Below are 17,100 nucleotides of genomic sequence, written 5' to 3'. Positions count from 1 at the left end.
GTTCGATGCCGGTCGAGCGCACAGATTCGCGAGAGTCGACAGGGAGGATACGCAAGGGGGAGAGAGAACAAGTTCCATCAACAAATGACATGTTTATATGGTTCCCTCGGTGTCGATCGTCGGAACTTGGAGAGCAAAGTCGTTGTGGCGCAGTGGGTCTCTCGGCGTGACGCACGACCCCCTTAGAGGCGCCAGCCTGCCAGAGGAAGAGGAGAACGAAGAAGACGAAGAAGAAGAGAAAAGAAGGCGTTCCGACGAAACGGAGCGCGGTGTCGGAGCCAGATAAGATCTCCGAAACGGGGATCAGTAATATTTTACAAAGTCATCGAAGTTGCTCGCTAACTTCGGCATAAATTACAATCGCCGTCTCCTTCTTCCCCTACCGCCGTCTCCGTCCCGTGCGTCTACCCGCGTTCATCCCTCCCGCGAGGTGCACGCCACGGCCATGGGAAGATGGGAAATTGCGCGTCGAGTGTTAAACAAACACTTAGCATCGTTAATAACACAGGATAACCCCGAAATCACCTCGAACGAGGGGCCAATAAATTTGTCCGTTCGAAGAATATGCGACTATCGAGAACTAGCGGGGGATGAATAAATACGCGGATTCTATGGAAATGGAGGGAAGACGTTTCGTAATCGGGACGCGAATACATCTTCCCGAGTGTCGAACGAGAAGCTAGACGAATTGTTGCTCTGGAGTGGCTCGAACATTTTTGGGTCGATTTTCGAATTCTTATTATTTAATACGATACTGTTGCTACGCATGCTGTTGTTACATATCAAATAGTCTGTATCTAATACAGTTTTTCTAATTTTGTACTCTATTAGTTACATTGCAAAAAATGGATTAACGAGATATCATATCTATCACATAATTACACGCAACATTATTATTGTTTACTCTGCTTCCTCCAAATTCCAAAGCAGAACAACTCAAATCTGAGACAAAATCAATTTGCAGTAGCTCTTCTTATAAGTCTAGTAGAAAGTCTCCGAACAAAGTGTCAGTAAATCCACATAATTAACTTAATTTTAACAGCAGCTAAGTTTTCTCGATGATCGGTTATTTAATAAAATTTGTTGCGACAAGGCACAACGACTCTTGTCTTAGTTTTTGACGAGATACCGTATCTTTGGTGTATACAAATCGAGTGTTTAACCATAAGAGAGGTGTCTACGAGAAGGTACAACGCTGCTGTTTATTATTTCCGACAGTGGACAAACCGATTACCATCGTTGAGATCCGTTACTTAACATTTTGCTGTAAAAAAAAAGAGGAAGAAGAGGCAAGCAACGAAAGCCAAAGAGTCCGAGGAACACAAGGCCCGGACCATGACACGAATACATTCCTCACTACGAAGTTTGCCAGGGACTTGTTCATAAATCATATCCGAAAAAATGTTTGCAGTGCTGGTGGGACATGCGCTAGCAAAATATCATGGCAGCGGTGAATGATGGTTTCGGTATACCTGACAAATTAATTCGATGTCTTCGACGTGTAATTTTGAAGATTTTTAATGTTTCTTCGATTTTTATGCGCCCGACGGCCATCAGACCGCGGATAAATCGCAAGGCGTATGAATTATTGCACCTTGAATTATTAATCAAACAAATCATCGCGCATGTCCAGTCGTGTGTCCCGATGAAAGTTTCGTTCGAAAAACCGTTTGCATCATAAATATTGACGAAGATTTAGTACCGGAGACATTCGTGTTATAAAGTTATTTACAAGATAGTAAGATATTAATTTCAATGTAAATCGTTCCACAAGAAATAATCACGGTTCGCCAGGAAACTGTTCTTAAATTATTTTAACTTACTTACAAGTTGTTCGATTTAAATATTATTAATTTTCGTTGGTAAAATTTAATTAGCTTGTACACGATTACACGATTGAAATTTATTATTGAAATGTTAATGCAATTAATCAGATGTGCAACGCGTTTTACAGTGGATGTATTAAAAATTTCGTTTCAATATTCGTAGATGATAATACGACCCTTTTCGTTAGCATAGGAGAATTTTCTGATAAAATATACCAAATCTCGATTGATATCTCTTTGAAGTGGCTTTTACCTCCGTGAAAACAACGAGGGTGGTTAGTCAGAATGTAACCGAGAAGTTAACGCGATAGCGATCTGGCTGTTGAAAATTTCCAGGGGTTGAAATACAGATATCACCCACGAAGACAAGCCTATCCATTCTCGAGTGGATTCTGGCCTGAGGTTAAGCCAGAAATTAATATTCCGTTTCAACGTGCAGAATTTGCCTACCGCGGTTCGACGATCCCGAGGGAAAACCTCAGGTATTCGGTCGAACTGCGTGGAATGGTAAGAATGAAGGAATACTATGCCATCCGATACGTCTCTATCTCCTCTTCGATTCCCTACATTTAAATCATTCCACATTTTTCCGAAAGAAAGGAGGAAAGCTATCTTTGTCTCCTTCGTTGCTATATTATCTATTAACTATATTATCGCTCCGTTGTTGATCCACCAAACAATTACTATGCAAAAAACAGTAAGTCGATGAACAGTAAAAAACCATAAAATGCACGTGTCTCGTTGCATTTATGAAAAAAGTGTAATATTAAAAATAAAAAAAAATTTTGTTAAGATGTCTGGTTTCTGATTTACAACGTTATCCAGTGTTTTCGTTTTTGTAGGAAATATCAGAAAAATTATCGGGGTATTATATAAGCTTGCCAAGCAAATTGAGTTTCGATACGGATAAAGCTGGTGTTGTTTTAATTCCTGCTTAATTCTTGTTATTCTTTCATACTTTTTCTCTCCATGGGAATATTATACGGCAACATGCTCGATGAAAGCGGACAGACATAATAAGTACTTACACTCAGTTTATGAAATACAGGCAAGGGAAAAAGTTTTCAGGCGATAAACATCGGCACGAGCGATGGAAACATTTCGATATTTTTCTCCGCTGACGTACAGCAAGTAACACGTGTATTACCATATCTATCATTCCATCTTTCGGTCATTTATCTCTCGCGGTGCATCTTTTCTCACGATAAATAAGGTTCTCTTACGAAACTCGTTGGATGCAACGAGAACAGAACTGAACAAAAACTGTTCGATCGGGAATGAAATTTTACATAAATGTAAAACGCTACGTTTATTCAACATTCAGATTAAAAATTCTATTGCAATTGATTTGCATAGTTTATAGAAAAAGTAGCGCGATCACTTAATTCTCTAACAATATACATAAATGTTTTAACTGAACAAAGATTTATACAGTATTAATAAGTCGTAAGAAGAGATAGCACAATTCTCCAAAATCAATTCTGCTTGAGATGTGTATGTAATTTCTTCACATTTTTAACATTAAACGCTCTTGTGTAGAAAATTACATAATTCGAAAAATAATATGAAATGTCACACTAATTGCTGATCACTTACATGTGTTCACGTTTCATTTTTTCTAATAACTATTCGCCATGTAATATTTTAATTTTATTTTTGTCGAACACACAGAAAATGTTTTTGAGAAGCCTCTAAGGAAATAAGCAGGAAATACATAGTAGAATAGATATTCTGGAGAATGTTATTTTCCAATTTCCAAATTCATCCGTTCGAATGACAATATTTTCGTTACGACGTCCCTTTGCAAGATGTAGTTTTATTTCAATAAATGGCATTAAACACAATTACATCGCAGAATAATTCTTTAAAGTAACTTTCGTACTCGTAAACCAAGGAAAGTTCGTTCGCAGAGGGTTAACCGTGACATTAAAAAGTGAGCCGACACGAACGAGACAGGCGTGCAAAAGCCACCCCACCCGATGATTCCGTAGCAAATTACACGCGTACGAAATTCAATCCAAAATTAAAATCGACTTTAAAGCGCATCTTTTACAATGTATATGTGACCAGGGGGTATCGGCTTAAATTCATCGAGGACGGTGTCCAACTAAAAAAAAAACTAGGGAAAATGAAAGAAAAAAACGAAAAAGGGAAAGGGAGAAAGGTAGAAAGCGTACAGCGTGTCGGCGAAGACAGTATCACGTTTCGTGTGAGCCGATATTTGTTACACGTTCTTATAGAAGATGAAGAAGCAGTCCCTGGCGCGGTCCTAAGGCCGCGGTCACACGAGCGTTGAAATAAGGGTCGTTATAAGGGACCTTGCAACGTCCGTTACAACGCGGTGTCGTGATGCAGAAATGCAGTCACACGGGTTGTGTCTTATCAGTGGTAACTTTACGTTCTATGTAATTTTATTTGATTATACCAATTTGGCTAACGAATAGACACTCGTTTTAGAGGTGAGTTTCTACAGAATAATAGTAGAGTACTCGGTTTTAACTTTACTTGGTTAATTATATTTTATGTTCAATGATATCTAACTGTGTGTACAAGATGTCTTCAATTGCAATTCTTAGAAGTCAAAGTAAGACAATTGCATTTGGAGCGTCGTTGTCAAAAGAAACGACTCTGAAAGTCGCTTACATACACTTGCAACAATGAATGTCACATAGGATGTTATCTTATGGATTTGTGATATAAATCACGTGTACAAGGAGGATTTTCAAAGTCACTTTCCTTAAAGACCAATTTCAAGCGAAATTCTGTTGATCTTATGCACCTTACTTTAACTTTTATCAATCATCCCTTGAAATTTCTTCTAGAAGTGATAGAATACTGTATAAGATAATAGTTAAAAGATGTCGTTTTATCAATTCGAAACTGAGTATAAATCATGTATAAAATTAAATCTTGCAATAGTCATCAACTGTTTATATACTTTATGCATTTTGATCACATTCTCAATATCGTGTAAATGAAAATTGTAACTTTTACCACCTCTATCTTATGCATACCAATATCTACCTTCTATAAGTATTGCAATCACAGCTATAGACAGAGAAAAAGCATAATCGACGCAGATATTTTTGTAAAAGCATAGAGAACGTGAGAAATGACGAAGAAGCGATTTCGAGTGGCTTAAATGAGCTCTAATGGTTGACGCTCGTGTGGCCCGAGCCTAAGGCGCGGAGGTGAGCTCGAAAATGGGTGCTGGCACGGGCACGGGGCACGGGCACGAGCGCGCGGGGCCACGAGCACAACCATTTCGGGGCCCTATTAACGAGCGACCCCCCGCGGCCCGCACAACGGACCCAATCAACCCAACTCCAATTCCTGGCCCTCGGTTCGACTTGTTTTATGTAATGCCCGCGACGCCAGAATCAATTAGCCGGGGCACCCTCCTATTTTGCGTATGCATGCGCGCGGCCAATCCGCCCGAAAAGGCTCCGAACTTATTTGCAACTGTCCGCCGTGGAACAGGAGGCCACGGTGGACGAGAGGGAACCGGTTCCCGGCGAGTTAGACGGGAATTAAATGACTCGAAACAAACGGGAACAACGGGACGCGCCGCCACGGTTCCACCGAACCGGCGAATCGCGCCGGCGACGAATTTTCACATGGAAATGGATATTCACTGTTGACACGACTTCTCGTCCCATCCAGCGGAATACCTTGGAGCGCGATAAACATCGTTCCCGATTTCAGCCAGCTTCCTTTCCATGTTTAAAAGATTACGCTTTCTGTTAGACCGAGGGGATCTGCAGTACGAAAATTCGCATCTGTTTGAACGTTACCCTGTGCGTTCAACTATTTTTGGATAGGTCTCTAGCTCCGTCTTTTACGTTTGCTTTGGGATTTTAAAATTCGGATTTGAAATCACGGGTAATTGTACCGCGAAAAATGTTGTGCATTACAAAGCATGACGATGAGAATTTGATCGAAAAGGTCACGGGTTACCGTCCTTTCTTCAAATAATTTTAATAATTTTTTTACACTTATGTTTAATAACAAAAGTGTCGGATAGGTACAAAAATGATTCAAAGAGTTCCATAATTTCTGCTAGATTCATAAAATGTAACTCGCCAGACGCGCTATCCAGACTGAGAATTCTGCTCTCACTGCACTTAACAGTCTTATCAATAGATTTGCTGACTTAAAACGTATAATGTCTCGCAAAGCGTAACACGATGAGGACCGAAATATTACATTTTCTAGCGCAGTGACAGTGCTCCCCTTATCTGTACACTCGCTCAAACTGAAACCAGAACGGTCGAGCGAACATGCAATAAAAAGCATAAAAATGGAAATTATAATATAATTGAAATTATATATTATAAATAAAAATAATAAAATATAATAATAAATTATAATATAATGGAAATTATGATATAATTTCCATTTTATTAATTATAATATAATTTCCATTTTATTATCATAAGCATTGTTAATGAATCTGTGTCAACTATCTGTATAATTAATATTTAATATTTATTTATTATAATTAATATTTAAATGTGGATCTACTTTGCTGTTGCGTGCACGATATTATTTCTTGATACCACGACCAACTATTAGCTTATAAATTATGACAGTAAACCTGACAATAAAAAATTCTGAAAAATGCCCGATATATCTCAGTCTGCATATTGAATCATATTTATTCTTATTCAAAAGTTAATGAAGATTAAAACGGCACCGAATTCCATAACAACGAACACTATCACGTCCATCAAACAATTTTCATTCCATAGTCCACTTCAGTGCTCCCCACAATCGAATTGAAAAATCTATATTTTTAAATACGACGCAGCCCCAAAGAAAGAGGGGGAGAAGGAGCGAAACCGTTACCGTGATAAAGGTAAACGGGACACGAAAGAAAGACATCAGTGAATCCACGCGTCTCTATCCTTAAAATCGAAAAGCTCGATTTTCCCGTGAACGCTAGATCACAGCACGAGCACGATACATCACACAGCGGCAGCCAGCATGGGAGCGTACGATCGCACTTTGTCCGGCTACTAGGCAAACAATCGGAGCCGAAGCTATTCACGATCAAAAAGGTAACTGCCGCGCGTACGGGACGAAAGTCTCTGCCATACATCAAGCTTGTTTATATCTACAGTACAACCGACAATGCGGCAATTTGGCTCGGACCGATACGAGATCTCACGGTGATGCGCCTTTCCCACCTTACCGTTACCACCGGCGTCCATCGACAAACGGGCCCTCCCTCGTTCCCGATGACCACTGCTCACAGAATCAATTTTTACCTGATGAAACTCTGTGCTCCGTACCGGGCTTTCCTTTGTGCCCGCTACGTATTTCATGTTTTACGCCTTGGAATACACGCGGTAGCAACCGATATCTTCGGAGAGTATCGAGACCTGGTGAGATTTAATACAGACGACTCGAGGTGATTCTACAAATTTCAGTATTCGAAGAACTAATGTAGAACAAGATCAACGCTGACTCCTTTATTAATGGACAATTCAAAGCAGTCATATTTTAATAATACGTGTCAGGATTATTCGCCTTATAAAAATTGAAATAATCGTGTGCATAATAAGTCCGCAATGTTACATCTCATATTTTTCAGCTTTCATCATTGTGTAATAAAATAATTGCAAATATAAGACTCCTGCATTAACTTTTTTTAACACGTTGAATGTAATGGGGGTGACCAGTGACTAGCACGTCAATATTAGTAGAAATACATAATTAGAACAAAATTATAGTACTTATAAGTTTGTCGAAACTACCATCGTTACTACTGTGAAGAAATTAATGCAGTATAAACCATATAAAAGTAATATAAGTTATATAATATTGGCATTCAACGTATAAGTATTTCAATTGTATAACCAGAGATTAGATACTTGAACGATATTACTTCAATGAATTTGTACTATTTAGAACTATCTTTAATTAATTTGAAAATGTGGGGCAATTAATTGTTCGAAATCAGAGTACACCTATCCAGAGCAACAATTTTTGAACCACTTCTGCGAATAGACGAGGCAGGCAAAAAAATGAATGGAATTCCGTGGTAGGGTGGCCGAGTCTGCATAAAAATCGTTTCTGTACCACTGGCACGCATCGATTTCACGGTGGCCCGTGCCACGCATCTCAGGCCGTGGTACCACGCATACCAAAGGAAACGCACCGACGCGACGCGCGTATGGACACGGCCACGTAGTACCCTCTATTTCTGGAATTCGATGCGATCTTATCTGGACCTCGAGGCCATCGCGACCCCCGCGAAGAGGATCTTTGATTTAGTACGGGGGTGAACAGAAAAGGAAGAACGGTAACGCGACTCCGTGAATACCGACCCTACGTTCAATAACGACGGCTCCGAAAACGCGATTCGCGAACGAACACCGCAGAGAAAATACAGGTAAATGCATTTTTATGAATTTTCTGATTCTTTGATGATTCTCTAACGAGACAAAGGGCATTTTAATTTCATGGAATTGAGAGGATAGAAAATTCCGATTCTAAACGTTACAGTTATATGTTCAGAGATATAAAGTGTTCTGAAGGATAATTTAATTATTTCCTGTGGAATTATTACATTTTACAAACCGAAAATTATTACATGTTTAACTACTGAACTCATTTTTTCGTTATATATATCGAATAAGTTCGATCATAGTAGTAAATACGATACAGAAAAATGTCTTAAATTTGTGAAACGGCATTTGAGTCAGATACTCAAAACCGGAAATTTCGTCTTCGGAAACAGAGCTTGTAATTGGTAATTTAACGAAAATATTAGTAGTTTGTAGATTAATAAGAACAGTATGAAATGTATACATAGTATATAAAGCTATTTATAAATAAGAAATTAATGCATGACTAAAAACTGCGAACAGTATGTCTGATTTATAATTATAATTATTTACTTTTAATACGACTTACCCCTTTTAGTGGTACCTTGAACGGTAGAATTTTTGTACCTTTGATTACGGTGCCATATGGTTTATATTCTAACCATCTGCAATATAAAATAGTAGTAGTAAATAAACATATTAATGTGAACTGCACGTATTGGAATTTCGCGATACTTTTTATGCACGATCTCTATCTTAAAATCAAAATCACATCATTCTACGAACCTTATACAAATCATTATATAGAATGTTTTAGCTACGGAAATAAAATTATAATTGATTACACGATTTTGTAAATTCGTCTAAAAACTTATAAACTAATGATTACTACAATTAACTTCTTTGAGGCCATAAAAAAATGATGTAACAATAAAGTACACTAGCACAGTGGCGAGAAGAGAAAGAAGTAAAACACAGCTTACAAAAAACATGAATACACACGAACGGGTCGCATAGTATGGATACGTGATTTCTAAGTCACGTGGCAGACTAGAAGAATAGAATGGAAAGATACAGCATTGATAATGATAATAAATAAAAATTGAAACTTTCCTAAGTCCCCATTATTACTGTCTGTACAAATTTGTAATATACTCGAACTACTTCAAATATTATTTACGTATGATTTTCTACTGAAATAAAAAACATCGTGAAGTAAATATTCTGTTAAAATTTAAGGATCAATATCATGAAACACAAACATACATATATATAAACATACATATATTGAAGGAAAACGTGCAACAGGTGATACTAAAAAAAAGAAACAAATATCGCCATGCGGCAACATATTTCGATTAGTCGCAGATGTTATATAAATGAACAAAATCTAAATTATCTAATACTTTGAGTTATAGTGTTGCTACTGAAAAATGATGGTTACTAAGAAATAATCAATATAAATAAAAATTAATATATCTTTATATTTGATATTTAAAAAAAAAAAGCACCATCTATGAAGAACCTGATAAAACCGAAAGATATATCTTAGCCGATAAGTTAGCCACCAAACAAACTGCGTCAAAAAATATATACATTTAGATATTAAAAATATATTACTCGCTATGATTGCAAAGTATATAAAATAAAATACATTCAATAGACCTCCAATCCCCAACCAAACAGGCTCTTATTCTATATAATCACAATCTAAAAAAGAAATACCAAAAACACACCAATGAGTCAGCATAACATAACCTCTACACAATGTGACCTCCGATTACGACCAATGAACTAGTAGTTTTAAATACCTCAGTAAATCTAATCATATTATAGAAAATGAAAAATCAATAGAACTTACCTCTCGGGTATAGATTTTGGCATATTCGTCGCCTTATTTAGATATTTCTACGCAATATTAAAAGCATAACATCGAAACGCAATACCACTAACACAATACGTGTACGCAGCAGACAGATGCAGTCGATAATACTTACGACGCAGAACGATCAATCGATCTCTCGATTTTCGCGCGCAACGTTGCCACGTGAACAAATTGATTTCATGCAAATTTTATAAGCATTTTTAAAATAAATACTTACGCTGTGTTTCTTTGATTCTTATATGTATAAAAATTGTATATATTTACAGGTTAATTAATATATTTCAATATTTTTTAATCAAATTATTAAACGTTCATTATAATAACATAATATTAATACTAAGTTATATTCTTAATCGAGATATTTTAAATTATCATGTACAAATATATTTAAAATATATATATATATGCATGTAAGCATGTATAGTGATATCATTTTACAACCATGATTCGGGCAAGCGAGAATGAAAAAAGTACTTAGAAAGAAAGATTTTTATTAGCTTATAGGACACTGTACGTCACTATCTTTTCTTGCTTTCACTTGTAATATCTCATTTAACACCTTTTTCTCCAATTCCAGGAGTGCATGAGGTTTTTTATACTATAAAAAAAATAAACATAAGATTTATATAAATGTATTTCTAGAAAATATATACTTTTCGTACCGTAATAATCAATGTACTATATTGATGTGTAAACGATATCCTGTCCTGTTCTGGTTTTAGTCCAGCACGTTCTAAATCTGGAACTATTAACTTTTTGAAGTACTTTTTATTGCTCGTGCGAACAGTTATTGTACCATCATCTTCTGCAGTTACAGAATATACATTCAATGGATATGATAAGTTTCTTATGCGCCACTCAAGTAAAGTCTTTGTGTTTCTTCTTGTAACAAATGGCTATAAAGATATGGTGTAATAATTCTTGTTAGGTGTGCAGTATACTTAAAACATTTATATATATACGGGACACATAAGTGAAAAAATTTAAACACTTCCACTGTTTATAAATATAAGAATAAATTGTTTACAGGAATTTGGCATTTTTTAAACACAAAATGACTTACTGCACTTTTCTATAACGTTTATATTCCTGGAATTTAATTGGTTAATAAACAGTGAAAATACTCGGATATAAGTGTCACACCCTGTATAGCTGCAAATGCGATGTTATATTTTGTAAAATAAATTTCACGTACAGCACTGGAACTTTCCTGAATGCCACAGATCTCAATATTACTTTTCCTTGGTTCAGGGTCCCCAATTTCTACGTTCCAACCTACATCTTGCCCAAGTTTACCTTTTTCTTTCCATGCTCTTCGTACTAAAACGTTAGTTTCCAAATGGTACTCTTCCACCATTTCTCTGCCATCTTCCATTAAAAAATGGACTTTTCTCTTCCCTGCGCTCAAAAAAGGAAGGTGATATAATTTCAAAATATATAAGGTTATTTTGCGTAATAAAAAGGATTCTGGGATGTTAAACGACATTAACTGTAAAAAATTAGTAATATGCGATAATGTCTCAACTTCAACAATTAAGGCAAGTACAAAAATGTAAATGGTATCATATTATAGAGTACATGTTACACTAAGAAATAAATTTACAAAATTCATTTATATGTCACAGATAATAATAAATGGGTTGTGTAGTAAATATATAATTTAATTACAGATAACGTAACGAGTCGCTACTTCGTTCTCGTAATAAAGAAAATAAATGATTTCGTACGATAGTCACTTATTGATCAAACGTTTTTAAGGTTAAGCCAGTACATTTTGACATTTGCAACCTGTAAACATTATTTAACGAAGCTTTTAATTTCCAAATGAATTTTCAAAATAACAAAGGTATGAAGAATATAATATTAGTAATATTTTTAGTATCTTACCATCTTGTATAATTGCAGTTTTTGTTGCACTTTCGATGAGACTCAACCACAGCTCAGGCGCCATTGGTAAATAATTTATAGTTTCTTAGCAACTATAGATAGGCATACCTATAACATTCACTAACAATAGTGAATTGATATTTTGTTAGCATCTACGGTATTATATAGTAAAGATTACGAAATTCCATAAATTAGTTGGAAAAACCCTTTAAATATTACAAAACACTCTAATAAATACACTTCTGAGATAATTAATCTAATACATCAATTAAATAAATTTTACAATATAAATATTAAACAAAATTTAATATTGTTTCTATAAAGTATCTTTACAGTAATAAAAAGAACAATTGCTATGTTATCATTTTAATGTATTTTTTGTATAAGGCGTTTTAATAAGTTTTGATAAATATTCCCAGACAACATACGGCAAAATGGTATTGACACGATACCGGCACTGCATTGCCATTTGCGAGGAGTGACAGCGGATCCATAGCCATCTATGACCGGATTCGTTAGCTAAAATGCCAGCACGCGTTATCAGCACGTTCTAAACAACAAGGTAACACGCCGTGTAAATCGCACGATGCCAGTACCATCGTACCATACGTTCCATTCATGAATCTTATCAGCAGTGGCATAGTGGTCACATTTGCTAACGGGGAAGCTATATTTCCATACAAATTCAAGTAGAGCATTAAGAAATAATAATAATCAATAAATTAAATTCAGTTTTCGGCACCTTTGCGCCGAAGACACATGGATGTAATGGAAGTGATTAGGGACATGGGTGGATGACATTAGGGACATGGGAATGGGTCCTTGTGTAGTCACCTCCTCCTCGATGGATCTGGATGCTTGGTAACGTTTTTGAGAGATTAATTAATTTCTCGCAAACGATATCATATTAAGGACTACATTTTACATTTAACTTATTTGCGATTCACTTACAATTTGTTAAACCCTTTGGAGAACTTGGAAACAATACATATGGACGATGATTACTGTCTAGATAACACCTATATTTTTCCTTCTTTCTAAATTGTAGAGAGCACAATACTTGTAGATTTTGCACGATTAATATTTCTGAGCATACAATATGAAGTTCCATAAGATAAGTACAGGCGAGATATAAGATAAACCAATTACCCAATTTATCTATGTATCCCAAAGTACAGGAGTTCTATTTATTCATCACATCTTTTTATCGTTACTTATATACTACAGAATAGTTAGAACTAAAACTAAATGTAGTTTTACTAGTACGACCGATCCCGTCAGTGTCTATAAACGTGACATTAATATGTACTATCTAAAAAATCATAAAATATTTACTCCTGAGTTTGAAAGAATCATTACTAGCGGTATCGTTCAGAAAACTATTATCTATTATAATTAGGCTCACGAAGTTTTATTCTAAATGAATTTAAATAAAACTAACCTATGGCAGCCATTGGCTTCTAATTATTTACTATATAATATTTAATTGTATCGTATCACTATATGATACAATTAATAATTATATATTAGATAAATCGAACCCGAGTCTCACCACGTGGAGGTTACTGCGAATGGAGACTCACCCTAACCACGTCCCATCCACCCTCCTTTTATATAAGATATTATTAAATAAAACCTCCTTTCAATGTACATTTGCAACAAGTTCGATATTTGGCCCCTATGCAAACACATAATGGAAAGAGATTCATAAAGAATTTTCACGAGAAGGGGAAACACAAATAGCCTGCCTAGGTAATAATTGTTTTAATTTCTAACCAATCAACCTAACTAGAAATATATATCAACTTAGAAGAAGTGATTCCTACCTATCAATAGATCTGAAAATGTTTCGCCCTATGTATGTAAAGATCGAAGAGAACACAGTACGTGAAGTACCTTGTATTCATGAACTCGAAGTGTTTGCGAAAGCATACAACAGAAAAGGAGCTTTGAAGCGACAAAGGAAAAATATAACAAAAGATTTTGCACAGATGAACAGAGGCGATCAAATTAACGAGATGCGAGGCAACATATAAATGACGACAAAAGACGACAGAATTGAAAATACTGAAACATTTAAAACAACGCTGGACCGCCTAAAATATAACTGGAAACAATGCAATATCTAGAACAGAAATGTACAACATGTAGAACCATAACACAATTGATAGATTACACAAGAAATATATACAATAAATAGGACAGGAAACGCTGCAATATCTAAAACAGAAATATACAACAAGCAAAATAGTAACATGTGGATTAACAAATTTCACAAAAATATATATCCACGAACAGAAACACATATACACATATACACACACACTTAACTTGAAAAAATACGTACCATTTATATAAGAGATTTTAATAATTAATCATATCAATTAATATTATATACGTATGATCATACTTCATGTCTTCGTAGCATCATTTAATTTACGTACATTATCATATTTCCATGATCATGCCTTTATCTTCGTAGCATCATTTAATATATGTATCCTGATGTATTATTTCAATTAAATGGACGTCGTCTCTGTAAAATTATAAACTGCAACAAACTTATACAATGGATTAGTAACACCCTATAAAAATTTTAAGAACAAACAGTACAAATCAGATATAGAAAAATATTATTTTATCGAAAAATGATGTATGTAACATGTAATAAAAATAAAACTTTACATTCCATTCTATCTTCTTTCTTATTACTTTCCGTTAAATTTATTTAGTTTGGATTCATTTGGAAATAATCATTTCGAATGTAAAATATTACTAATTTAATAATACTTCTTCAAAAGTATTATTAAACTACACTAACTTCGATTTTACAGGTAAATATATACTAATGTAATTTGCGATTCCAGTGCTTATACATTCTCATACACAAAACATATAATGGAACGTTTAAATATCAATCACAAAATCAATGTTAAATGAAAAGTTGTGAAAACCAGAGGATATCTATCCATACAAAATAGCTACATTATTCTGTAATATTTTATGACAAACGCTCGATCAGTAGAGATATAGAGAATTGAAGAGACGAAATCAATCCATCGTCACTAATTATTATCGTCATTAAATATCACAAATCAAGTATTCTTTCTTTCCGTATCATCAATTTATTATTATATTATACGTGAAACAAAGAATACTTCAAAATCAATCACGGTAAATATTTCAATATACTTGTAATAATAATTTATTGAAACAGAAAGTAGCAAAATTAATCGCGACAACAGCCATATTGTGGCACTCTTCATAATTCGCAATACTAATTCGCGGGATGTGTCAGAAAAAAGCAATGCGCGAGCAGCCACTTCAGGGCGCTTTTCTTAATTCGCAACGCTAATTTATATACCCATAATTTAACTATGCAATACTAATAAAAATTTTTTAGAACAGTGATCTGCATAGGTGCAATGTCACCACGGTGCAATGTAGCCCTTTGGCTACTGTGGTGACTCTATGCAAGATCACACTTCCATAACGCAAATGGAAGATTTTGTAGATGCGATATCGCACCCTGGTGCGACGTAGCTCCTTTGGCTACGGTGGTGATGATGTTTCCACCGAATAAGTGGAACATTTGGGCATTTTATTGTCGTTAGTCGCAACACTATCGTGAGAGCCGCGATCATTCATTATCGCAACACTATTGGAATTAAATACCAAACTATAAAACTAATTGAAAAGTACAAACTACATACTAAAATAGTAAGTACAATTTAATCTTATTTGCGAAACAAATATTAGCAAACAATAATTATAAGTACAGCAAAAAATCGCGAGCTCATGATTCGCAACGCTAAAAGAGCAACACGATTGTCATTTTTACACAACTCTAATTCAAAGCGCGATATATTAATTAACACGTAACTCTAATCAAAATCGCGACCTGGAGGTAATTCCAACTCTAATAACAACCGCGATCTGGAGATATTCGTAACTCTAATAAAAATCGCGACTTGGAGTTATCGCAACGCTAAGAAAAATCACGATTTAGATTTATACGCAACTCTAAATGGAACCGTATTTAATTATTCGCAACGCTACAGAAGAAATCGCGGGTTGCCCAGCATTCGATGAGCCAGCATTCTGCTAGCTAGAATATACTACTACACAAATATGAGCATAGTGACAAAGTGGTAACAAGCAATGACTTTGCATCGAGAGGTTGCCTATCTCTGAATGCATGGTCATTAGTAGTTGCCCTCTTCTCCGGGCCTCTTTGGCATATAGCCTCTTCTTTCATCGGGCATGAAGCTCAGAATCAATCCTGAAACTTATATCTAAGCTCGAGATTCCCTAGGCGCAAACCAAAAAATAACATACAAAGGTGAAATAAAAATATAAATCGCGAAAACTTGGAGTGCACGCAGACAAGCAACGATTGCAAAGAATCGTTGCTCGTACAAACGTGCAAAACCTCGAGCAGAAAGAAACGTTCGTTTCGTCAAATCGCGACCGCGACCGCGCGTCGATTCGAATGATGGATCGAGTAAAGCCAGTGGCGAACGGCATCTCCCGTTCGCGCCAACTATACCGTAGAATCATTCAAATCTGATTCCCTGAAACAGGTTGAACCACGCGAGAAACGCGCCTATCGTTCAACCCCCGGAAATTTCTCATTCAAACACTCGGGCGCAAAAATCCTACACTAGAGAGAACGCCCCGGGACGCCTCCGACACCCGAGCTTGGTATACAACCTCGCACACTCTAATGGTACGTACCAGTGCTGTAATCGGCTGACGAAACTAGTGATCATTGCGTATAATACCAGTAAAGCGTTTTTATTTGCATTTGAATATTTTATGTGAAATTTGAAACGTCGAACAAATCTATATTTTTCGTAAAACACGGAAGTTCTATTAGTGATACAAATGTTATTGCAATTGGTACCTCTGTCGTGAATCAGAATAAATTTAGTACCATTTATAAGTAATAGTTAATTGTTTCTATGGAAACGACGCATTTCCACAGCCTAATCACACACACAACGTGGAAGATACGTCGTGCACGATACACTAGCTCGTCAGCCGCGAAAAAAAACACATCATTAGTTATAACAATCATCGTGCCCATCGCCTTTTCCTCATCCAAGTAGTACCTGGGCACGTGAATGGGGTCCTGGCAATGAACACGGAGGGCGTAAAACCTGAAAAT

General features: G+C 35.8%; 2 protein-coding genes across 2 annotated transcripts in view; both read right to left on the bottom strand.

Moving 5' to 3' along the window:
- Positions 1 to 10,171, bottom strand: part of LOC143423603 (uncharacterized) — a 43,089-nt gene extending 32,918 nt beyond the window's left edge. Inside the window, exons 1-2 of the mRNA XM_076895055.1 lie at positions 10,020 to 10,171; positions 8,748 to 8,823 (exon numbers count right to left, since the gene is read on the bottom strand). Coding sequence (XP_076751170.1) covers positions 8,748 to 8,823; positions 10,020 to 10,042 — 99 coding nt within the window. The 5' untranslated portion in view covers positions 10,043 to 10,171. The remainder of the gene's footprint in view (positions 1 to 8,747; positions 8,824 to 10,019) is intronic.
- Positions 10,172 to 10,517: 346 nt separating this feature from the next.
- LOC143423607 (protein DPCD) lies at positions 10,518 to 12,058 on the bottom strand. Its single transcript, XM_076895064.1, has 4 exons — positions 11,931 to 12,058; positions 11,239 to 11,441; positions 10,706 to 10,939; positions 10,518 to 10,641 (listed from the first exon to the last, which is right to left on the bottom strand). The coding sequence occupies exons 1-4, from the start codon at positions 11,992 to 11,994 to the stop codon at positions 10,537 to 10,539; spliced, it is 606 nt and encodes a 201-aa protein (XP_076751179.1). The 5' UTR covers positions 11,995 to 12,058; the 3' UTR covers positions 10,518 to 10,536.
- Positions 12,059 to 17,100: the final 5,042 nt, after the last annotated feature.

Source organism: Xylocopa sonorina, chromosome 5 (assembly GCF_050948175.1).
Source record: "Xylocopa sonorina isolate GNS202 chromosome 5, iyXylSono1_principal, whole genome shotgun sequence".
In the NCBI taxonomy this organism is placed as follows: domain Eukaryota; kingdom Metazoa; phylum Arthropoda; class Insecta; order Hymenoptera; family Apidae; genus Xylocopa; species Xylocopa sonorina.
This window is presented reverse-complemented; position numbering and strand designations above follow the sequence as displayed.

Coding starts and splice junctions, on each gene's coding strand:
- LOC143423607 (XM_076895064.1), bottom strand. CDS start 11,994: ATGGCGCCTGAGCTGTGGTTGAGTCTCATCGAAAGTGCAACAAAAACT. Junction 11,442..11,930: donor AACTGCAATTATACAAGATG/GTAAGATACTAA, acceptor TTTTGAGCGCAG/GGAAGAGAAAAGTCCATTTT. Junction 10,642..10,705: donor ATAGTACATTGATTATTACG/GTACGAAAAGTA, acceptor TTTTTTTTATAG/TATAAAAAACCTCATGCACT.